The sequence below is a fragment of the Hipposideros armiger genome, unplaced genomic scaffold (assembly GCF_001890085.2).
Source record: "Hipposideros armiger isolate ML-2016 unplaced genomic scaffold, ASM189008v1 scaffold_747, whole genome shotgun sequence".
Taxonomy (NCBI): Eukaryota; Metazoa; Chordata; class Mammalia; order Chiroptera; family Hipposideridae; genus Hipposideros; species Hipposideros armiger.
Window position 1 is genome coordinate 795,294 of NW_017732097.1, and position 26,467 is coordinate 821,760.

The 26,467-nt window shown below is 36.3% G+C and overlaps 1 protein-coding gene across 1 annotated transcript in view; it reads left to right on the forward strand.

Annotated features, from left to right (window-relative positions):
* Nucleotides 1-18,864, forward strand: part of ARAP2 (ArfGAP with RhoGAP domain, ankyrin repeat and PH domain 2) — a gene marked incomplete at its 3' end in the record, with an annotated part of 198,041 nt that extends 179,177 nt beyond the window's left edge. The window contains 6 exon segments of the mRNA XM_019628086.1: nucleotides 4,318-4,400; nucleotides 5,666-5,701; nucleotides 7,635-7,698; nucleotides 13,768-13,902; nucleotides 17,688-18,039; nucleotides 18,730-18,864. Coding sequence (XP_019483631.1) covers nucleotides 4,318-4,400; nucleotides 5,666-5,701; nucleotides 7,635-7,698; nucleotides 13,768-13,902; nucleotides 17,688-18,039; nucleotides 18,730-18,864 — 805 coding nt within the window.
* Nucleotides 18,865-26,467: the final 7,603 nt, after the last annotated feature.

Genomic DNA, 26,467 nt, shown 5'->3' on the forward strand with positions numbered 1-26,467 from the left:
TGGTCAGATCATTGGCAGTGTTAACTTTTCAAATGATTTTACGGTAAATAATAGTAACAATCTCCTAACTTATTTGAATAAAGATTTGGTTCTGGTTTTGACAGTTGCCTTTAATGTATGTGTGCTTGTGTATGTTTAGAAGTGATTTAGTGAGAAGGGAGTGAAAACTACAAATGGGAAAATGTATTTAAAGAGACTATGTGTTAATGAGAGATAATTTATGAATGCTCATTAACAACAAATTAGGGTAATACACAAGGGAAGATGTATTTTGTTTTGAGAATTTTCCTTGCACAGAAAATGTTAATTAAAATGTTTTCAGACTTGATTTACATAAAAGGTGAGAGGTTTCGAAGAATAATACCATTAAACTCTTAATGGTATGAAAAAAGCAAATGGGTACGGGGGGGGGGGGTCGTTAGAAGTTGCATGCACTAATAAGCAAATTCCTTTTAACCACAAGAGTAATTTTTTAAGCACACTCATTTAATCGGCTTAGTTAAAAACTTTATTTTGAAATATAGTGCCTGAAGCAACACATTAGAGACTTCATAACACTCCAGTATACTGAACTTTTTGAAAAATTCTCCAGAAAATACACATACCTAAAGAGGGAGTTGTAATAAGCAGTAAAGTTTTCTTGCCAAATGAGATTTTTTTTTTGGTATAACTTTCCATTAGGATCCTTATAATTCCTCTTTATGCATATTCAGTTTACAGATTGAAATGAAAAAAAAATTTTTTCCACCATTGCTGGTCTTCTCTCAAATTCTATCATTTGTGTTCTTTTTGGACAGGCTATAGTATAAAGTAATGAGCTTGCATGTCAGAAGTGGCTTGGAAATCAGTTGTATGACTTCAGGCGCTCAGTCTATGACCAAAAGTACTTCTAAATGTAGACAGTCCTGGACTTAGCAATGGGCTGTGTAAATGAGGACTGCCTAGTTTCAGGCACAGCCCTTCTCATTCTCAAATAGGCAAGGCCCATCTTACCCAAACTGCTGGAACTGCTGCCATCACGTAACCTGCTGCCTCAGTTGGGACTGTGTCCGAGGGAATCGCAGTTTATGAGAAGGGACATTAACCTCAGTTGTAATCTGATTTAACCTCTGACAGAGGGGCCAGGAGCCTCCTCCACTGTGCACATTCTTAAGTTTTCCTCTCCTTGACTCTTCTGTTTGGAACACTTACTGCCTCACAGTGCTACCTCACTCTTCCACATTGGACAGTTTAAACTCCTAAGTGGTAACTTAGGAAAGTAGCAAACTGCAACATCAATACCCGCAAACCAGTCCTCACCTAGTATAAAAAGTCAAAACATGTGAACTACCAGAAAATGACTTTAACAAGATGTAGAGGCTTATATGAATAAAACTATAGAAATTTACTGGTAGAAATAAAAACATTCATGTAAATTCTACTAATATTGATTTCTAAGTTTAATGTATTTTTTTTCAAAATCCAAGAGAATTATTTTTAGAACTTGGCAAAAATGATTTGATAATTCACTTCAAAGGGTAAACAGATAAGAAAACATGAAAATGTTTTGGAGCATGAAAAGTAAAATAATTGTGAAATATTATTCAACTATTAAGGTGTACAATAAAACTAAAATACCTTAGAGAATGGGATCCTGGCATAAAGATGACCGGAGATAGCAATAGTGCCTCAAAGGTAAAATTGTATATCACAATTTATCTTTGATAAATATACCATCATAAATGCATGTCTGAAGGAAGGTTTGTTTAATAAATAGGGCTGGGAGAATTGTTAACAAAACATTTCCAATTAAAATTCTCATCTATACTGTATATAAAATATACATTCCAGATTGACTAAAGAATTTAGACCTTAAAAAGTAACAACCTTTCAAGCTACATGACCATGTAGCTGAGCAAAATTAAGGCAAACAGCAATTTGGGTAGAATATTTCAATTGAAAAGCAATTTAATATTCGATACATAAAGAACTAATGCAAACAACTAAGTAAAGAAATGGACATATTGTTGACCAAATCAAAGCTGAGGATTCCTAGCAAATACATGAATATACATTTAACTGAAAGTTATGTCCCCATCAGTTTAGTCAAAATTGTATTCTTAGTCATGTTTCTGGCCTTTGACCCAGTGATTCCATGTCTAGAAATGTACCCATAAAGAAAAAAAATATCCAAAATATGTTTCTTTTTAATTACCTACCGTGTTCATAATAGCAAACATTAATGATAATAATTTAGGAGTACACATCCACTGTGTAAATTCCAGGCCTTATCATTACTGTCACAAAGGCCATTCTTTGGTCAGCAAAGCATAATTCCTCATCCTCTTCTTGCTTACTTTTTTCTCTATATTTCCTCTATATCTTCCTAATCTGTGTTCTCCATGGAAACCAAGTTTTAATTTTATAGACATATTTTCTACCCTTTACTTTTCAAATTTGGCTGCTTTCATAAAGAACAGATTTCATAGTAAGAGTTTGTTTTATAGAACTTGGTACTGATTTGATTTACGTCTTTGTTAAATGGGCTTTTGTGCATTTGTTTTAGGACCCTAACAACTTGGGTATATTGCTATTTTTATGAAATGATATGTTCTAAATTTATAATAGTTGTAATTTCTTGTGTTTGCTATATGCCGATTACTAGACATAACGCTTTATGGGCTTTTTTTAATTGAATCTGTACAATAACCCTTCACAGTAACCCTTTACTTTCTCATTTAATCTTCATTACAACCCTATGAGATAGTCCATATTTTTATTATACCTGTTTGCAATCGAGAACGACTAAGAGCATATGAGGTCATAAACTAATAAGTAGTAATGCAGATTTGCACCTGGGCTCTATAACCCTTGGCCCCTTGATCTTAGTAATAAATGTTATCTGCTTACCACTTTGAGGCAAGAGATTTTCTTGAGAATTTTTAGGATATGGGACTGCTGGTGTTACCAATTATTTCCATGGCTATTATCTTTATAAAATCTATTGCAGGGGATCCAAGGATAAGTATCAAAATGTGTGTGGTTTGGTACTAAGTTTTTAAATTAAAGTATAATGATTCAAGTTTTGCTTCTGTCTGACAACATTCCTGATGGTCAGTGTTCAATGATTACATTTTTTAATATTAATCACAAATAAATATGTCTGGATGTGTATGGAGAATATAGAATAGGTCTAAAGTAAATGGATTTAAATTATTCTTTATAGTCTCCTTTCATGAACTATTAGTGAAAATTTTTATTAATATGGATATTTGAGATAGTTCATTATGTGTCCATACAGGTTCACAGTATAGTTTTCATAATTCTGAAATCCAAAAAGAATAGAAAATCCTAATGCATTTTGTGGCAAAGCCTGACCCAAACCAACATGAAGATATTAGCCTGAATTCAGGCTGCAATAACAAAGTACCATACATAGACTGGGTGGCTTATAAGTGACAGAAGTTTATTTCTCAAAGTTCTGGGGCCGAGATGTGGAGATCAGGGAGCCAGCATGGTCAGGCTCTAGTGACGGCCTTCTTCCAGCTTCTTACATCCTCCCATGGCACAGAGAGAGACTGCTTGTTAGCTCTCTGGCCTCTTTTTATTAGGACACTAATGCTATTTAACGAGGGCTCCACGCTAAGGACCTAATTACCTCCCAAAGGCCCCACCTCCAAATACTATCACATTGGAGATTAGATTTCAGCATATGAATTTGGGGGGGGATACAAATATTCAGTCTATAACAATATTTATAGTCTTTATCTCATACCATATGAAATATCATGCATTTTAATATGGAAATATGAATATATTGGAATACAGGGTGCTGCCCCAGGCAACACTGGCGGTGTAGTGGAGTTATATAACATTGCATATGTATTGTATTTTTAAAATATGAAAAAGTTGAAAAATTATCAGTCCCAATATGCATTTGGCTCCAGGTGTTTTGAATAAGGAATTATTGTGTACGTGTGTTTAAATATACATGTAGCACATATAAACATGCATATACTGGGGGTGCCAACAAATGTGAACACATGACTTGTACTCATCTTTTGTTATCAGTATATATTAAGTATTACAATTTTAGTACAGTTTTTCTTTTCTTAAACTGTGTATACATTTTTGGCACCCTCTGTAATTTATATACAAAATTATCTATTTGAGTTTATAACATTGTAATCAAAACAATCTTCAGTTACTAAAAACTTGATATTACATTCATGAAACATTGGAGAAACTAAACAATTCTAAACCCAATCATTAACACTCAAGACAAATATAAGGATCTTTATAAAATCTGTTTAATTATATATTTTGTTTTCCTTACAGAGTAGTAAACACGACAAAATGTTTTCTCTGAGTTCAATGAAGTTTTATCTTGGAGTGAAAAAGAAGATGAAGCCTCCAACAAGGTAAAGCTTAAAAGGGAAGGGTGGCTGAAAACGTGTGGGGACGCATGCCTGTTCAAGGATTTAGGGACCAATGGCCTTAGTCTCACTTTATAAATTAAACTTGAGGAAAATTCCTTCAGTTTTCACAGACACATGGCAGGGGACCTATGGCAGACCAAGAGAACTTTTGTGGTAGATAAGGAGGGATGATGTTCCCACTACGGTCAAGCTAGCTCCTGGGTGATGGCGTGACCTCTTTGTAGAGGAAGAACTCCCCAGCACACTCTGTCCACTGGGAAACACACGGGTTTCTCCATATCCTATTCCTGACTCAGTCACAGCCTGGGGACATACGGAATGTTCCAGGCGAGCCTACGCACTGGAAGACAGATGCTGCCCTCCAGCCTCCTGATGCTTTGCTCTAAGAATGTCTTGTACCTGGCTCTATAATTTGCCCTTTTTGCTTTGCCAAACTTGGTAGCAAATCCACCGCATGTAGAGGGTAGAGACGAAGTGGACTCTTCGCAAACATTATGTTCCTCTTTTTTTTTTTTTTTTTAAGCTGAGCCATCCTGCTACCTGTTGGCAGCTCAGCGGCTGCTCAGCTCGGGCTGGACTCGAACCGCTGTTGCTCAGAGCTCAAACTCTTGAGCGAGCTCTTAACCAACTGAGCCACTCGGCCGGCCCTATGTTCCTCTTTAACACTTGGATTAACCCAGCGTTTGGCTTACACCCTACTTTCTTATCACAGATTACTTGGATTGGCTAATTAGTGTTTGTACTTAACAATTCTCTTCATCTCATGAAACACCATTTTAATGAAATATATGTGATTGAGATTCTGTTACTAAAAACTTTCTCACTTTTGCCTCCATGCTTAATTTCTAAACTCAACACACATACCTGTATTGCAATTGGCACATTCTTTAATTCCTCACAATATCAGCAGGTCAGTATGTGTAGTATTTTGGCCATTTTCCTAGACACCTGCCCTTAGTCAAGAATATTTTCTGAGTGACTTCTCCCACTGCCCCATAGCATCATGAGACTCCTTCCCCCTGTCTCCCTTCAGCATATTTAAATATGTAGCCAGAGTCCCTTAACATTTATTATTTACCTCTAGATAAATCATATCCATTGAATCATCACTTGTAGGTATCAATGCTGTTATGCAGTCCCACCATTAAATATCACCTCCTTAACATCTGATTCCTGTTTTCAGTCTTGTAAAATTTATCATTTTTAATATGTATGTGTTTGTTTGTTTTTTCCCCCATGTGATGCAGTTGGGGATTGACAGCATGTTCTGAAAAACATCACTGGTAAGTTAACAGCTGGCAGTTTGGGATCTGATATATTGATGATAACTTCAGTAAATGAACAGTGTTGTGATTTGGCAGACAGATCTACAGACAGGAAGTGTTTCACCTAAGTGAAGTTAAAATCTTTTCTAAATACTTCGTGTCTAAGAAGAGGAAACTCGATTTGCTTCAGGGTTTAGGTCCATTTCAATCCCATGTATCCTATTTGCCAATGCCTCTTAAGAGAAATGACATATGATTTCTTCCCAGTTGTTATATTCTCAGCTTTCATGGGGCAAGCTGGCAAAATTCAGTTTTAAGTAAGGGATAAGACCTACCCAATCTCAGTTAAAAAAAATAAATCTTGGTCTCCAACCTGTTCTTTTCATGTATGCACTTTCCTCCACTGAGGTCACCAGGACGTAGCCACTCTCCCGAGACACTGTACTATATGTGTCCTTCTCGCTCACCTTGCTGTGTGTCATCAAGCGCTAAACCACACCGGAGGTGCCTCTTCCTTATCTCTCGGATCCACCCATACCCCTGTATCCTCCAGGCCGTGCCTTCATGCACCTGCCTGCATTATTCCAGAAGTCCTAAATGCTCTGACTTTGTGTTTGTTTTCTAGTACATTCTCCACCTAGCCACCCGAGACTTTCTAAAATGCACCATGTTTCTTTCCTGCTTTAAAACTCTTCTGTGAATCCTGTTATCTGCAGTACACAATTGTTGGCATGGCATGAAAGACCCTTAAATATGGGCCCCATCAGCTTCATCTCCCATGACTTGCCCTTTTCACTTACTGATAAAAGAATACTCTGTCTTTAATTCTCCATACGTGCCTCGCTGCTTCATGTCTGCGGGTTTCATGGATGTGGTCTCCTCACTGCGCCTCCTTCCGTGCTACATCCACCTCCCTTCCCCTTTCACCCCCGTTCTTGCTGCTGATCTGCACACTCAACTGTCGTTCTTCATCTAAACCAGAGCTTAAACATCCGAAACGTCTTATCAGATAACTCTCAACTCTGAGCACTATTTATGTCTTCTTTGCAGTATTTTGTACATGTGAGTGTGTAATTAAAATGATTTATAGAGAGAAGAGTTTTCTTGGACATGGTAATGGGAAGAGACACTTCTTTATGAGAATCTAACAAAGGAAGCAAGCATATTTCAGAAATTTTATTTTAACATTTTCCAAATAAGTTGTTTTTAATAATGCAGGAATACAAAAAATAGCTATATTGAAATGTCCGTTTTCTCATTTTAATGTCGGTCACAAAATTTTCCTCTTATAGGAAACAACCATCATCGCATCCCTAAGTGTGCTGCATCTATGTTTGTGTCCAACTTTACTTTCTGTTTTTCTCAGTGTTTTAATGTATTTGTTTACATGCCTGGGTCCCCTAGTAGACTATGTGGACCTTGAGGGTAAGAATCTTCTCTGTTATAGGTTTTCAATAAAAGGTTATTGAATTGGTGTTATCGGACAGGCAGTGGTTTTTCATTTGGTTTATTTTCATGAATCTGTGAGCATTAATGTTTCTAATCATAACGAAGGAGGATGTCTAAGCCTATTTTGAAAATCTGCTAAGAAAATATGCACATATTTTTCTTCTTAGGCTTGGAGTTTCTGGGGAAACAGACATTTTACCATCATGCACCTGAGAAAGCAAATGACATTGACCTTTCTGCCTTTCCAAAAATATCGGTGATCCTTGTTCAGCAGTTATCAAAACGTATAGCTATAGTTTCCACCAGCATATTTACACTATAATTTTGATATACTTACAGAAGCCTGAACCAACTTGTACTGAAATACTCCCATTTTGACTGCATTAAGTCATTAATCGGAGAAATCCTAAGGGGTTGCTGATCACTTAATCACCAAACAAGTGCACTGGAGAATAGTCCATTGTCTTCTTGAATTACGTATTTTATAAACCTTGTTTTGCAGGCACCTGTGTTGTGATAGTTTACAAACTCAGATGGAGTGGATGGCCAGTGTCTTTATTGCCCAGGTATGGAGTCTGTGTCAACTGTCTAGTAACGTGTATAATGGTCTACAGGGAATGTTACAGTGATGGTGATTTTCTAGTTACTTTTAATAAGTTGTATGCGTATACTTTTTAATAGACGAGAATCCAAATTTATCCATTACTCTCTCTGAAACGGAGTTTACTCTCTTTGTTGAGGCATCTTTTTTGCCAGCCCAGCAGCTCCTTTGCTTAGGAAAAATGTGTTGCTTCAAGGTAAGGATAGGGTAAGAAAGAAGGGCTTACCCAAGGGGCCATCCTTCCAGAGTCCCACACTGAGCTTCCTTTTAGCAAAGTGTGCTGTCGTCTCTGTTTTCTCCCTGTGAGCTCCTACTGTCTCACCCCTGCCAATCTGGAAACAAGGAACTTCCATTTCTTTAATACGTATTGTGTTGTAGATACTTCAAAAAGAGTTAACTCATGTATCCCTTGCAACAAACCTTGCATGGCATTGCTTATGGATGAAGGAGTAAAGGTTAAGAAAGGTTCCATCATTTGCTTAGGACCATACATTTAGCGTTTTAAACCCAGAGGTGCCAAAGGCCAACACATATACTCAGTTCCCTATTTAAGTCTCCTCCTTGGAGGAGGTCTCACTTTTTAGGAGAAGGTTTCGATCATCCCATTAATAGGATTTGTTTTTTCCCTAACCTTGTCTGGCTGAATTCCCAGCAGTGCTTCCCTCAAGAGCATTGAAATTCACTGGTAACAATTTAGTTGCCACTCTTTATTACCGAGGATGTATTTCCCTGTTTCTCTTACAAATGAGAAGTTAATTCATCCCCAAATCTGGTCACTTGGTTTGAAAACCATTTTCTCTATTCATTTAATTGATTAACTTCTCCAGTGGTTAATAAACACTGTTCTTCTCAGCCTGATGCCACTATTACTTCCTGGGAATACATTTGCAGAGAAAGATTGGTTGCTAACTTTTTAGAGACTTTTTTTTTGGGTGACTTTTTAAAAATTCAGATATTCAAGTCCTACTTAAAAAAAACTAGATTTGAGGTATTTTATTAAAATTGGAATCACATAATTAAAAACTGTTACAGTGTCTATTTTGGGTGCAACTAAATTGATTTTTTTTTTTTTAATAAAGTCAGTCGACTCTAGTTGAAAATCAAGGTATAAATAGCCGGCAAGCAGAGGTTGCTCACAGGACCAGGTTATTTCTCACTGCCTCACCTATCTTGTGTTGTCTTGGCTCCAGAGACTCAGCCCGATTACCTTTTCTTTGTTCATTCCACTTCTTAGGATTATATGAACACAAAGGTCCTTTTAGATTTAAGCTCACCTCCATAGGAAAACAGGACAGTAGCAAATGTTAATATATATGTGAATACACACATACGCAAATCAACAGTAAGAGCCCCTTACAATGCGTCCTTTTGGTGCCCAGAAAGGAATACCTTTCTAATATCCATCCCCATCCCACCCCTGCCACAAAAGTCCTCTAGGTTTCAGCTAACATGTCACATCCTCAGAGAAACAGTCCCATTTTCCAGTTAGACCTTCAGGCTATAAGAACCCTTAACATCCTATACTTCAATGTTATAGCACTAATTAAAAAGCATTTGTGTGTTTAGATTTTTCATTCCTATCTTTCCTCCTAAAGTATAAAGTAAACCCCATGAGAGGAAGGACTCTGTGAGTCTTATTAGATACATATGTATATCTGCATCACAGAACTCAATGCCTTTTACAAAGTACTTGCTCAGTTAGTGTGTGTAAAACAGGAAAGAGAGGAGAAAATAAATAAGTTACCTGGTAAAATTTCAAGGAGATATTATTGTGACAATGAATAAATCAGTGAGGGAAAGGAAAGCCACTGTGTCTGAGGTAGGAAGGGCACTAATTGAGAAAGGTTCTCAGGGAATACCTTTTTGAGTAGCTGACAGATGGGTGTGAAAGGAGGGAGCCAGTCATGCAGGTATTCAGCAGCGGGGGACATTCCAGGGATAGGGCCCAGCAAGATCCTGAGCTATCATCTTGGCTTATTCCATGAACATCATGAAGGCTTATGTGAGGGAGGATGTAGAGATGAGGATGACGAGACAGACCATGTAGTCTCAGTTTAGGAGTTTCCGTGGGAAGAATATAATCAGGGCTGTAATTAAAAAATAATTGTGGTTACTTTGTTGAGGCTGCACTCTAGGGTTCAAAGGTGGAAGCTGGAAGAACAGCTAGTTATGTGGAAGAAGTTGACAGCTTGGACTAGGTTGGTGACAGTGGATCTGTTAAGATATGTTCAGATTCAAGAATATTTAAAGGTGGAGCCCATAAGTGCTTGCAGAGTGATTGGCTGTAACAGTTTGAGAGGAGTAGAACTCAAGGAAGACTCTGAGATTTTTGGCCTTGGGCAACTGGCAAATGTGACATTATCAGGGATGCAGAGAAAAATTGAGAGTTCTGTTTTGGCCACATGAAATTTGAGATGTCTATTAGACATACAAATGGTTATGCTGAGTAGCAAGCAGGTCAGATGTATGGATCAAAAACCCAGGCAAAACTTTGGGGCGGAAATGTAAATTCGGGAAAAGTCAGTATTTACATTGTATTGTAAGCCACGGTTTGAGTAAGATCTGAGAGAGAGAGAGGAGACGACAGACAAATAAGCCCTGGAATATTAAAAGTTTAAAGGTCAAGTATAACAGGAAAAAATAACCAGCAAAAGAAATGAGAAGGGTTGAGGAAGGAGGAAAAAGCAGGCGATTGGCACAGAATATTCTGTCAAGGAATTTGCTATGTAGATAAATGAGGCTGTGATTAGATAGAAACGAGATCAAGGTAGGTTTGGGGGTTTCGATTTGTTTGCCTTTAAGTTGGGAGAGTGTATATACTTTTCATGTATGCTGACGAAGACTATCCAGTAATTGGAAAAAAAATTGATAGAGGAGGAGGGAGATTATTAAACCAACAGAGCCCCTGAGCAGATATGAAGCAATGTAAGTGCATATCTGTTGATCACTGCTAAAAAAAAAAAAAAAAATCATTGTACAACAGAGAGTGTGGTATATTTGTTCTTACATGTCTGACTGTATACTCTGGCCCCCTGAACAATTATAATCACAGATATGTCTGGAGAAAAGTTATTTGTAATCAGAGCAATTACTGATTGTAAGAGAAGAGAGCCTTGCTTGTATGGCTATAGATGTAGGGGAGATTGGTACATTTCATGATGGGAAACTGAAATTCTTGAATGATTACTAATAATTTTTTGAATTAAAGCCATTAAGTTACCACATGTGAGTCAGGGAGGGGTATTAGAAATATAGAGGCAGAGTAGAAGATGAAGCCAATTGTACTATAATAGAACGTCAAGGTAACGGTGAGTGCTCACTTGATATTGAAGGTCAATTTAAAGGAAGATAAATCTCCAGAGTGGTCTTCTCCTTTCTTTTCCTCCATTAGTTGGTAGACACCCATAGAGTAAGTAGAATTGGATGACCTAGGTTTAGGGCTTGGCCAGGCAGGTGTCACGGAGGGGGCAGGAGCCCAGGACTTGAAGATACTTACAAGGAGGTGAATATACTGATTGACTATGAAATCTCAGCCAGGTTGTGAAGGAAGTGGGAAAAAATGTGGGGAGTAGAATGGGCTGAAGGACCCAAAGAGCCTAAGAATACTTAGAGGGAATGAAACTAAATTAAGTAGCTGGAAAGATCAGAAGTCAAGGTCAGAAAGTGAGAGGCAGAGCCGTGTTCATTACAGAAGTACTCACCATAGCCAAGGTAATGGAACCAACCGAAGGGTCTGTTGAGAGATGAGTGGGTCACGGATATGTGGTGTACATACACGATGGAGTATTATTCAGACTTAAAAAAGAGGGAAACCCTCTCTTTTGCAGCAACATGGATTAACCTGTAGGGGGTTATGCCAAGTGAAATAAGCCAGCCAGAGAAAGACAAATACTGCATGGTATCACTTAAATGTGGAATCTAAAAAAAAAAAAAAGTCAAACTTAAGGAACACAGTGGAAAGGTGGTTGCTGGGGAGGGGGAAATAGGTTGCTAGAAGGATACAAAACAAAAGGATACAAAACTTTCACTCATAAGATGAATAAGGCCTGAGGATCTAATGTATAACATGGTGACTATAGTCAGTAATACTGTATCATATAATTTAAAATTGCTAAGAGATTAGAACTTAAATGTTTTCACACACACAAAATATATAGGTAAATATGTTAGGTGATGGATGTGTTAATTAACTCAATGGAGGGAAATCCTTTCACAATATATACATGTATTAAATCATCACACTGCATACTTTAAATATGTTACAATTTTATTTGTCAGTTATACCTCAGTAAAGCTGTGGGAAAAGAAAATAAACGGCAAGTGGGAGACAGAAATGATTTGGGGGTGTGGTCATTGGTTGTAATAATGAAAGTCTGATCCTCGGCTGGAGGTTCCACGCAGTATAGCTTTTGAAGTCGCTTATACATGACTGTAAATGTCAGAACATACTATTCTACTTTAGAGCTAATGATTCTGCTGTTGGGAAAAATACCTCTGGAATCAATCCAGTGAGAACTAATTAGCTGGTATTCACAGCATTGTTGATCATGTCAGACAACGAAATAGTGTTTGAAAACTGCATTTGCTCTTAGGTTCCTCAAAATCTCATTTAGTATGTGTACTATCAGCAAGTAAAACTATACTTCATGCGATTACCTAATCCCTTCCCAACCAGTTTTCTCCCAGCTTTACATGTTGGGAAAAACCCAATTAGGTAATATCAAAATTATTTTTACCAAGTTTGGGACCATGACATAAAACTAATATAAACCTTGTAACTTTTGCCCTGTGATGGAACAATTGTATAATCTACCATGGTAGAGATGCTGAACCAAAGTAGATGCTTCGCTCAAATTCCAGGGCAGATCTTATGCATATACACTAAGTCTAGTAATAATAGAACCTATAATGTAGGATCATTGAGAATTAAAGGAGAAAAGTGTATGTATATTGACAAGTACAAAGTCTAACAGTATGCCCATCGATATGAATTAGCATTATAATAATGGGTACACAGTCAACATTTGTTGAAATGAATTCTGTGCTATAAAACACTACATTAAAATACTCATTGCAATAAAAAAAACAAGAATCTGTTGAATCTTAAGAGTAGAGGAAAATAAGGGTAGGCATTTAGCTATACATGTTACCAAAAGTTTTTCATTTCATTATAACATCTGTAAGCTGCTCATTTTAGAGTTGGTGTTCTGTATTTCTTTCATAGATTGTTGTCTGAAAATCAATGTGCTTTTTCCAACTTCTGACAAGTGAATCTACCCTGAGGAGTAGAAAAATCTTTAAAGATTTTTCTTTTATATGCATATCTCAAGGATTTATCACTCAAGAGCTTAAAATTTTTCCTGTGGATATTTTTCCCTGTTGCAAAATTAACTTTATCTCAGTCATATCTATAATTGCTCAGCGGCCAGAATATGTAGTCAATAATTTGAGCTAAATGTGCCACATTCTCTGTTGTACAATGATTTTCAGTATGAATGTCTGTGCACAAGGTAACATTTCTTTGGAATTCAATTAGATAAAAAAGTAACATTTGAAAAGGTCATAAAATAAGACTAATTTTTCTTCTGATAGACATGCCTTTGGTTGATTTGGGATATATACGGTCAAATTATTATGTTCACACTACACTCGTCTTTGGTGGAAAGAGAAAATGTGAATGTAGTTACTTTGATTACAGGGCCTAGAAATGTAGACAAGTACATTATTTTTCTCCCACAAAGAGATTTGCCAGTTTCCTTAAATATTTTCTCCCTTTTGGTTTGGTAAGTAGTACAGAAGGCATGTATTTGAAGCTTAGAAATTGAACTGAGACCTCAAAGCTCAGTTCACTTAAGAGTTGTACCTCCTTGAGCAATGCTGTCGCCAGAGTCGACATCATAATTACAGATGGCGTGCTCATGGAAAGCAGATCATTTGATTTGGATATATGGAAAAGGGTCCAAGTGACTATATAACATGATGTATGCTACATAATAAAATCAAACACCAATGACAAGAAATTGTGTTTCCACAGCATGACAACGATATACGGCCACCAGCTGGACAGGAACGAAAACGTTCTATAACCAAAAATCCCAAAATCGGAGGTTTGCCTCTAATTCCCATCCCTCAAGAGAGAAATGCAAGCCAAGCCCGGAGAAATATCGAGGTAGGTTAGGATTTTCTTTTCTATTAATTATAGCATTTGTTTTCTTATGTCTTACTGTGATTAAGTGCATTGCTTACTTCGTTGGTTTCCAAAGCACAGGAGTAAATCACTTTGAAAAACAGAAGAAAAGTCACATCCATCAGGAAAACATTATGAATAACCTTATGGCACTGTTTGAAGTTTTGTGTTATTCTTAACTTCTGTTAAATGATTAGCTTTAATAATGTCACTGACTACCCACTTAAATATGCACAATACCACTTACTGTCGTATCCCTGAGGTTGCCAAGCAAATAGAAGTTCTGGTGGTAAAGTCAGTCTCAAATTAGTCTTACAAGTTTACTTCTGACAACCATAGAAGGAGCCCGCGGCAGAATATGTCTGGAGCCATGGTAACTAGACTTCCGAGTAACACAATCAGATTCCAGTGGTTTGAGACCAATGGAGTGTCCCAGTTAATTTAAGGAACTGCGAGATGACCCTTGAGCATCAATAAAGATGATTTGGCATCTTTCATGAAAGCTGCTGTTTGTTTTTCTTCTCACCTTGAGGGGCGTGGAGAACACAAGTGGCATCAATCTTGACTTGAAGTTCAGTCTCTTCAGGAAAGGACATAACATAGGCTGTTTACACTCAAAACTCATTAGATACTCTGGGACTAATGCATGTTTCGGTGCCTTGATTGAGTGCCTCAAGGCAAAAAGAACAACATGTAAAAGAGATTATTTCTTCTTAGAGGCTAGGATTGGAATTAAGCTGCTTGAATTTCTTTCCAAAGACAAATACCTTTGGAAAGACTAAAACCATTTTAATTTAGTGATCAGATTTTTAAAAATATTTTTTCCATGCCTATCTTTCCTTGAACATTTATCCCACTATAGTATTCCTCTTTTCTAAAAGATAGAAGGTTTGAAAATAATGGTTTATTTCCTTTGTGGTCTGCTCGGTCCCCCTGCACTGATGTAATCAAAGGGACGAATAAGACTGAGAAATCATGAGCTTGTCTCCCCTGCCATTCTGCATTTACAGGCTTTCTTGGTAACAAACTGCTCTGCAAAACTATGGATTTCTTAGCTAACCCAGGAACTCAGGTTAGGAGACACACGTTGAATAAATGAAGCAAACATAGGGAGTAGATATGCCCTATTGTGACCCCAGGTTCTCCTGACATGGCCGTAGGATCAATTATGGAGCAAAGCGTGAGATGTATTATTAGGATCAAAATACATTACCCAGTATCTGGTAAAGAATTGGGATGATAATTGAATATAGAATAGCTTGTTATTTAATCTGAAATCCAGAATTTCAGAGAGATTTTTCTTATCATACAAAGAAATTGTTAAAGGCTCTTAAAACAATTCTATGAAATATAAATTAATGGAAAATTTATGAATAGTTAAACTCAACCATGATTTTTTTCACAAATTTAAATGTGATGTGGTGATTCAACATATTGGCAAAGAATGTTTTAAAATATTTCAATGTTGGAAAACATGTTGAAAGTTTAAAAAGCAATAAAACAAAATTAGTAAAAATTGAAAAGTTTTTCTCTGAACCGTAAAACTCCTAGAAGAAAACATAGGACATGAACTTTGACATTGCTCTTAATAATAGTTTTTGGATAAATCTCAGGCAAGAGAAAAAAAAAAGAAAAACTAATGGGACTACATCAAACTAAAAAGTTTTGCACAGTGAAGGAAACCAACAAAATGAAAAACATCCCACTGAAATGAAGATATTTGCCAATGACACATCTAATAAGGGGTTATTATCCAAAATGTATGAGTAACTCATACAACTTAACACCAAAAAAAAAAAAATCCAATTAAAAAATGGGCAGAGGACCTGAATAGACATTTCTGCAAAGATAACATACAATGCCCAACAGACATATGAAAAAGATACTCAACATCACTATTCATCAGGGAAACACAAATTAAATTATGAGATATTACCTGTCAGAATGGCTATCATCAATAGATCAACAAACAACAAGTGTTGGCGAGGATGTGGGAAAAGGGAAAAGAGAACCCTCGTGTATTGTATGTGGGATTGCAAATTGGTGCAGCCACTATGGAAAACAGTATAGAGGCTCCTCAAAAAAATAAAAAATATAACTACTGTATGACTCAGCAGTTCCACTCTGGGTATTTACCTGAAGAAATCCAAAACACTAATTTGAAAAGATATATGCACGCCTGTGTTCATTGCAACATTATTTACAACAGCCAAGATATTGAAGCAATGGAAGTGTCCATCAGTAGATGATTGGATAAAGAAGATGTGGTATATATGTACAATGGAGTATTACTCAGCCATAAAAAATAGAATCTTGCCATTTGTGACAACATGGATGGACCTAGGCAATATTATGCTAAGTCAGAAAGAGAAATATAAATATAATCTAATTTCACTTATATGTGGAATCTAAATAAAATAAAATAAAATAAATGAATAAACAAACTCATGAATACAGAACAAACTGATGATTGCCACATGGGAGGGAATTTGGGGGACAGGGTAATAAAGGTGAAGGGACTAAGAAGTACAAATTGCCAGTTATAAAAACAGTTACAGAGATTTTATAAAGTATAGCATAAGGAATATAGTCAATAATATTGTGATAACTATGTATGGTTTCAGATGAGTACTAAGACTTAATCAGGGTGATCACTTTGTAAATTATATAAATGTCTAATCACTACATTGTACACCTGAAATTAGTACTATTGTATGTCATCTATAATTGAGGAAAAAAAAATTTAAAGAAAATGTAACTGTACCATTGCAGTTGTTGTCACAAAGCATTTCCAGTACCTGTATGGCTTTATAGTTTACTGAATGAATGTGTACTCTAATCCACTGATCCAAATGTGGGTTTTAATACTTATGTATGTGTGTATATGGATAAACATTCTAGTGTTTTCAAAATATAGCTGTGGAATTCTAATACATATATGGGAGGAAAGATTTCACAAAATATTTTTGGAGGAGGAAAAAAAAACAGGAAAAGAAATGAAACAGATTTCTCTGCCATAATACTTCTGATCATCTTTAACCTCCCTGGCGGTCTGATTATGTCAGTAATTTTGTACTCAAAGTGGTACATTGTTTTGTTTGGAAATTTGTTGTTTTATATTGTAGGCCTGTAATTCTTAGGAATTACTCACTTAAATCTGTCCAAACAAGACTCTAGTAGGCATCCCAGGTATGATAAAGTTTGAAACACAAAATCATAAATTATAATATAATAAATAATTATAAAAAATAATTCTGGCAGTGAAAATTAACCCCGAGCCACACTCGGGATTACTGCCAGGGTAGTTAAGATGCAAATATTTACTGTGAATCTCAAAAAGGGGGCTGTAGGACAGAGCATTTCCTGGTCACACGGCTACAGAGATGACCTTTTCTCTCTGTGCTGTGAGCATAACACTGTAGGAATTACAGAATCACAAACATGGGACACATCCAAGCAGAAGTGAACTGGAAGAGGCAAGTTTGAAATGAGAGTCAATTTAAGGAACTAACCTGAAAGACATCTTTGATGTGCTATGTTAAACGCTTGTTAAAATGAGTTTCCATGGTCCACAATTTTAGTTGATTTTGTAGCCCTAAGATTAGTTTATAAATTCAGACATGCCACTTGTGTCAAAGGAAAGTTAGAACCTAAATCGTAGCAGTAAGCTCTGATATAAGGAGCATCAGCTTTCATATGGAATGTATTTTTTAAACTGAAATTGTGCCAATCCTCGCTTTCCCGTGAGACATTTTATTGTATTTTAGAGTGCGAGAGCAGAACTGGAAAAACTGCGGCACAGCGAAAAGCGTGACCAAGAGTCTGGGGACAGCACCTTGAAGGAGAGAGTGTCCATGGTGGCCCACTGCCTGGAGCACAGGGACGATAAACTTCGAAATCGAACCAGAAAACATCGGAGTTTCAACTGTCTGGAGGACACAGAGGCTGAGGTCCTTCCTGGGCAGCAGAGGGGCCAGAAAGGCCTGAGGACATTGAGGAAGACCGAGGACAGGAACGGCAAGGCTGCTTTGGACCCTGATAATAAGTTACCATCAAAGGTCATCGAAGAACTTAGCGTGGTTCTACAGAGGTCAAGGACCCTTGCAAAAGAGTTATAGGGTGAGAAAATCTTGCCGAAAGAAATAAAATGAATTGTCTTATACACTTTTTAATGTTGTGTACAATGTTTGTGTGCAAATCAGAAACCAAACTGTAAGATAATTCATGGTTTGTGAGAGTTGTCTTGCATATGTAAGCATTTAAAAAATATATATATATATATATATGTATATATGTGATAAGTGTAAGATTAACTTTATTTTGGTCTGAACAGAGCTTGTACAGTTCATCTGTATTAATCCTGTGTAAAAAGGCATTGGGTTACTTTGAGTGGCCATCCTTTTAAAGTAGCTGTCTGCTAGGTGGTATAATTTATGAGCAGAAATCTCAAACTGTACTGTATTGTATAAAATGCTGTTTAAATGAAGCTTATGAAGCTATAGGTAACACATTTTGCACTTTGGGAAACCTTGTATATTAAGTTACCATATGTTTTTAGGTTTACATAGGGGCCACCTGAGGGAAAAGAAAGGGAAGCACATTGAAGGAGGAGGATTGTATTGATTTTAGCGACTACCTAAAAAAACCAAGGAGGTCCGTGAAGATGTATTCTAGTTCACTGTTGACCAGAACTTGTTAATGAGAAACTGCTTGTTAAGAAAAGAGTCTAGTAACTGAGTATTTCCTAAGGGTAACATTCAGCCAACAACCATGAATAATGGCACTGACGATTCTTATTTATGGCATTAGTGAAGCAGCCACGTTATACATTCACTACACTTCAGCTCTTCGTGGGTGGCTGGTATGAAGCTTACACCGTACTGAAGAGAATGCGTGCACAAGACCTGGCATGGATGCCGTCTGCACGGCTGCTGTGCACAACACGTTTGTTTGTTTTTTTAAGAGTTCCTTACTGCTGTTTTGGTATGAACAAAATTCGTCATCCCAGGGTTTTGTTATTGTTGTTGTTTTCTTGTTGTTATTATTTTCCTTTGTATGTTCATTTCTTGTTGTTTTAAGTAAGCTTTGTAATGCGTTGCTCTGCAATGTCAGAATTAACTGGAAGTATACAGCATACAGCCATTTTGGGGTGGGAGATGGTTTAACTGTACTACAAATATGGGGGGCTACCAGGCCACACCTAGCCTCTTTTGTCTCTGTTATTAGTAGCAGTAGCCTGCTCCCCACACCTAGTGAATTATGACAAAGCCCTCTGTCTTCCATGGGAATAAGCGACTGAATTGGTGATTTTCCTAAAACAGACAATACTAAATATAGTTTATGTTAGGGACCACACTTTTTAGCAGTTTCTGTAGAATTTTATCAGATCTGGTAACTTTTTTTTGTTTTTTTAAAGATTTTATTGAGGAATTGGGGGATGGGAACAGTGCTGAGGAATCGGGGGAAGGGGAACACACAAGTTGCTGTCCTTTTGTTCTTCATTCTTGGTTGTAGAAGATGTTGCTTCACTGGCCCAAGTTGGCACCAACATTGTGCTCTTCCTGGGCGAGGCATATCAGTCGCTGGCCTCTGGACAACCACTCACTGCGGCTGCTGGCCGCTCACGCTGGCTGCTGGCTACACACGGTAGCCCATGGCAACCCACTGCAGCAGGGGCTGCAGCCTANCTCACTGCGGCTGCTGGCCGCTCACGCTGGCTGCTGGCTACACACGGTAGCCCATGGCAACCCACTGCAGCAGGGGCTGCAGCCTAGCCGTCGCCGCCTACCCACAGCTGCTCAGCCCCAAGTCGAGCTGCCATTCATCATCTTAGCTGTAGAGGGCAATGTCACTGGCCCTCATATGTGGGATCCAAACCGGGGCCCTCTGGCGTCCCAAGCCAGTTCTTAACCAACATGCCACTCAGCCGACCCCAGATCTGATGACTTTAATTACATATTATTTTATGTAGCTGAGCTTTATTCCTAGCATTTCTTTTTTATTTTTTCCCCTGTATTTTTCAGGTGTCTAATCAGAATTTGTACACAAAGGCCCATATTTTTGTTTGTCCAATCATATGACAGTAATATGCTGTTAAATGCTATGAATTTCTTCATTTTAATATACTGATCACTTATATTTGGTGGAAATAAAATTATTTCCCCTGGGTATGTGATATTTATTCTTTCAATTCCAAATAGATTGGAATTTTTTTAAAAAAGAAAAACTGCAGGTCAGTTTATGAAATAGGTGGCACTAGTGGGGCATCTTCATAGTATTTAGGGGAAAAATCTAAAATAAACTATTATTCCTAATAAATAATGTTGACGTTATGAAGCAAGGAGGCATATGAAAATTAATGTTTGGCAATGAGAAGGTATCTGGAGTTTTTACCTGTATTATCTGAATATTTTTGAAATGAGTTTAAAATCCAATGGTTTCCATTTGCCTTCCTTTCCTGTGCAATTGTCTCCATTTTTCAAGTGTAAGATAAGGGCTAATGATGACATCTCATGTTTTAAGTAAAAATTAAAATGGTTTTACAAGTCCACCTGAACGTGACTGTCTCTGTTATTTTTAGAAGTTGAAGATTATTATGAAATAAGTCAAATAGATTTTTCTTTCCTCTTTTCTCTCTTTGAAAATTTGAATTTAATATATAATTTAGACTAGCTCTGTCCTTTTTTCAAATATATCAGTATGAATATTATTCTATTTTTAAATGTTGAATATATGCACACACTACACAAACAGATTGACCGTACTCTAACTTTCATTTTTGTAGCCCTAAAGTTAATTACTAGACATGGCTTTTAAATATTTGACTTCTAAACAAATCATTACCTGATGATTTATCAAAGTGGCACTGAGAATTCAAAACTAAGCAAAAATAATTGAAGCAAAAATATGACTTGTTTACATAACTATATTAGCTGCCAATTTGTGTTGTTTATATGAGAATTTTTTACATAAACTGTATTGGAAAAGGAAATATTTTTGAAAATGCATCACATTTATTTGGACAGATTGTGATACCCAAATAATTGTGTGTTTTCTCAAACTTTTGATAATCACTCTGGGGAAAAGATTAAAACATTCACCATCTCATCAAAATTTGTGCCAGGATTTTTCATATTATCATTTGCTCAATGAAAGACAGAATTATGTTTATAATGTGAAGAGTTTTCTGTCGTGTGTACAGTCATCACAGTTACCATATCTTAGAGATCTTTACCTGATCTTCATCCTTTCAATAAAAATACCTTGAGACATGAAAATGAAAATACAACATCCCAAAACTTATGAGATGCAGAAGAAACAATTCTAAGAGGGAAGTTCATAGCGATAAATGCCTACCTCACGAAACAAGAAACATCTCAAAAAAGCAACCTAATTTTATACCTCAAGGAAACAGAAAAAGAAAAAGCCCAAAGTTAGGAGAAAGATGGAAATAATAAAGAACAGAGGGGAAATAAATGAAATGGAGACTAAAAAGACAACAAAAAAGATCAGTGAAACTAAGACATGGTACTGTGAAAACATAAACAAAATTGGCAAAACTTTAGATAGACTCACTAAGAAAAAAGGACTCAAGTAAATAAAATCAGAAATGAAAAATTAGATGTGTCACTTGAATACAAAGGATGTACTATGAACAATTATCTAACAACAATTGGACAGCCTAGAATGAATGAATTCCTGAAAGCATACAACCTTCTAAGACTGAATTATAAAAAAACTGAGCAGACTGATTACTAGTAAAGAGATTGGTCAGTAATCAAGCACTTCCAAACAAGCAAAATCCAAGATTAGACAGCTTCACTGGTGAATTATATTAAATACCCAAAGAATAAATACCAACCCTTATCAGACTCTTCCAAAAAACTAGAATAAGAGGGAACACTTCCAAACTTTTTTTATAAGGTCAGCATTACTTGGATACCAAAACCAGATGAGGACACAACAACAACAACAACAAAAAATCATAGGCTAATATAAACATAGATGCAAAAATCCTCAAAAAAATATTAACAAACTAAATTCAACAATACATTAAATGGATCCTACACCATGATCAATTGGGATTTATTCCAGGGATGCAAGGATGGTTCAACATCTGCAGAAACAATCAATGTAATACAACACATTAACAAAATGGATAAAAATTATATGATCTCAATACATGCAGAAAAAGTAGTTGATAAAATTCAACATCTATTTATGGTAAAAATTCTCAACAAACTGAATATAAAGTGAATATACCTCAACATAATAAAAGCCATCTATGATAAGCCGATAGCTGACATCATACTTAATGGTGAAAATCTAGTTTTTCCTCTAAGGTAAAAAACAAGACAAGTATGTCCACTCTTTCCAGTTTTATTCAACGTAGTATTGGAAGACTTAGCCAGAACAACAGCAAGAAAAAAAAGTAACAGGCATCCAAATCAGAAAGAAAGAAGTAAAACTCACTATTTGCAGATAACATGATATACATAGGAAACTAAAGACTCCAAAAAAAAAAAAAGAAAAACCCTGTTAGAAATAATAAATTTAGTAAAGTTGCAGGATACAGAATCTGTATACAAAAATCTGTTGCATTTGTATACACTAACAATGAACTATCAGAGAAATTAAGAAACCAATCTCATTTACAATTGCATGTCAAAGAATAAAATTCCTAGAAATAAATTTAATCAAGGTGGAAGGCCAGTACACTAAAAACTGTAAGACACTGATAAAAGAAATAAACACAATTAAAAGGAAAGGCATTTTGTGCTCATGGATTGGAAGAATCAATATTGTTAAAATGTCCACACTACCCAAAGCAATCTACACAACCAATGCAAGCCCTAGCAAAACTCCAATGACATTTTTCACAGAAATAGAACAAACAATCCTAAAATTGGTATGGAACCACAAAAAGTCCTGAATAGCCAAAGCAATCTTGATAAAGAAGACAAAGCTGAAGGTATCATACTTCCTGATTTCAAACTATTGGGTTGTTGGAAAAGTCATGATGCATGTTGCAACAGATAGCACTAGTTCATTTTTGGAAGTACTAGGGTCATTCATATCTATGTTATTGCTATGCCATTTGACAGGTGACAGTTCTAGCTTCATTCTGAAACAAAAATTGAGTAATTTGGTTGAGTTTTGGAGATTTTACAACAACTTGAAGATGGAAGAGCAAACTGTGCATTTTTGCCATATTTTACTGTTTTACTTCCATAAAGGGAAGAATGAGCGTCAAGCTTGTGAAAAGTTGCATAAGTTTATGGTGACAGCGCTCTACAAGAACATCAGTGCCAACGATGGTTCATGAAGTTCTGTGCTGGTGATTTTGATCTCAACGACACTCCTTGGTCAGGGAGGCCCACCGAGGTTGATGATGACAAAGGCATTGATTGAGTTAAACCCACGTTACACGACACGAGTGATTGCAGAAACATTGAACATCCATCATTCAAGTGTTCACGACCACCTGAAGAAGCTGGGATACATAAGCAAGCTCTATATTGGGTTCCACATGAACTCAAAGAAGTTCATTTGACAGCACATATAAACATCTGCAATATGCTCATTAAACATGAGAAAATGATCCTTTTTTGAAGCAACTGATAACTGGTGATAAGAAGTGGATTGTTTACAACAATGTAGTGCGCAAACGGTCTTGGTCCCGATGTGATCGATGATTCACCTCAAACATCATCGAAAGCAGACATTCGTCAGAGGAAGGTTATGCTGTCAGTGTGGTGGGATTTTAAAGGTGTCATGTTTTTCGAGCTCCTACTGAGGAACCAAACAACCAATTCAATTGCATACTGTTGGCAATTGAACAGTTTGAACGAATCCATCATCCAGAAACGTCCAGAGCTCGTTAATCGTAAAGGAGTTGTGTTCCATCGTGACAATGTGAAACCACACATAAGTTTGATCACTCATCAAAAATTACTGGGGTTTGGAAGGAATGTGTTGCCACACCCACCATACTCACCTAACCTTGCTCTGTCAGACTTCCCCTTGTTTCACGCTCTTCCAAACTCTTTGTGTGGTATAACGTTCAATTCAGATGAGGCTGTAAATCAGCACCTTGTTCAGTTTTTCGCAAATAAAGACAGGTCCTTCTATGAACGAGGAATTATGAAGCTCACTGAAAGATGGCAAAAGGTTATCGAACAAAACGGGCAATATATCATTGATTGATCTTTGTTCTTTATATAAATAAATGACCTTTGAAAAACATAGACAAAATATGTCATGACTTTTCTGACCACCCAATATATTACAAAGCTTTAGTATCAAAATAGTATGATATTGACATAAAAATAGATATAGATCAATGAAACAGAATATAGAGCCCAGAAATAAACCCACGTATACTCATATATGGTCAATTAACTTATGACAGAGGAACCAAGAATCTACAATGGGGAAAGGAAAGTCTGTTTGATAAATGATGTTGGGAAAATTGGATGGCCATATGCAAAAGAATGAAACTAGACTACTATCTTACACCACACACAATTAACTCAAAATGAAGTGAAGTTAAAGACCTGAACATAAGACCAAACGATGCAACTTCTAGCAGGAAGCATTGGTAATCATATGTTTTTCTTCTGACTCCAAATGAAAATAAACAAGTGGGTCTACATCTGAATGCTATTCAGACATACAAAAAATAAAATAAAATTTTGCCATTTGCAAGAACATAGGTGGACCTTGAGGACATTGTGCTAAGTGAAATAAGTCAGACAGAGAAAGACAAATACCATGTAATCTCACTTTTATGGGCACTCTACAAACAAACAAATCTAGCTCATAAATATGGAGAACGGATTGGTGGTTGCCAGAGGCAAGGGTTGGGAGTGAGTAAAATGGTTGAAGGGAGTCAAAAGGTACAAACTTTCAGTTATAAGTTATTGGGATGTAATACATAGCATGGTGACTACAGTTAATAATACTATGCTGCTTATTTGAAAGTGGCTAAGAGAGTAGATTGTAAAAGTCATCATTGTGAGAAATATAAATTTTTGTAACTATGTATGGAGACAGATGTTAACTAGACTTATTGTGGTAATCGTTTCTTAATATATACAAATATCAAATCACTATATTGTACTCCAGAAACTATATAATATTACATGTCATTTATACCTCAATAAAAATGAATGAATGAATGAATGAATAAATAAATAATAAGCATGCTCTACCCCATAACCTCAATTCAGCTCAGTCCTGACTGGTTCACTGTCATCAGCTTCGTCTCTGCCAAAAGATAAAGGTGCATTCTCTCTGGAGAAAGATAATATTATCTAGAGTGTCACCAAAATTTTTTTTCACTGTCTTGCATTTAAAAAGAAAAAAAAATGTATTTGAAGAGACAGGACCCTGTGAACAAAGCACCAAGAGAAAAAACAGAAAATGGAAAAAGATCTCCAAGCAATCAAGCTATTATAATTACCAAACAAGGATTCAATGATACCTATGATTAATATCAAGAAAATAGAGAAAAAGAAAATATGGGAAAAGCTGTATAATTCTGCCTGAGTATTAGGATCTAAAAAATGAAACAGAAATTCTTCAGTTGAAAAATACAGTAACTGAACTTAAAAAATAAATAGGTTTCACAAATTAATAGACATGTGCCAAACAACATTAATGAATTGGAAGACAGGCTGAGTGTGTGTGTGGGGGGGGGAGGAGTTGTAAAAAGATATAGCAGAAAGAGACATGTAGGACATTGTGAAAAGGTCTAACATTATGCAATTTGATATCAAGAAGGAGAGGAAACAATACATACTTAGGGAGGAGGCAATACTGGAAGAGAGGATGACCAGCAATTTTTCAAAACTGATAAGAGATACCAACCAACAGATTCAATAAGCTATCCAAACTCTAAGCAAGGTAAATACAAAGAGAACTGCACATAATATCATAGGAAAACAATAGAAAAGTCAACAAGGAACTCTTAAAATCAGCCAGAGAATAAAGAAACACTAAATTTAAAGCAATAACAATACAATGACAGTAAACTCTCACCCTAAAAGAAGAAAGCAAAAAGAGAATAGAATACAATTATTAAAATATGGAAAGAAAATACCTGCCACCTAAAATTCCAAATCCCCTAAAAATATTCTTTAAAAAGGATGGCAAAATAAAGGATATTTCAAATAAGAAGAGCAGCTTTCCCCAGCAGACTAAAGAAATACTAAAGAGTTTTTTAGGTGAAAGAAATTGGTCCCAGTTAGAGTTACAAAATGCAGGAAGATTACAGAACAAAAGAAAGGGGGAAATGCAGATAAACAAATATTAGTTGTACAAATGATGACATACTTTCTTAGCTGATATAAAATATATGGAGAATTAGCAACAACTATAGCGAAGAGCTGCCAGGGGTTATACGGGCTTAAAATGTTATAATTAGGTCCAAGCACTATCAGGGAAGAAGTGAATGCAATAAATTGTAATAAGTCAAGGATGCGTGTTGTATTCTCTAGGGTATCTGCTTAAAAAAATAGCAAAAGAATACATAACTCTGCTGTTT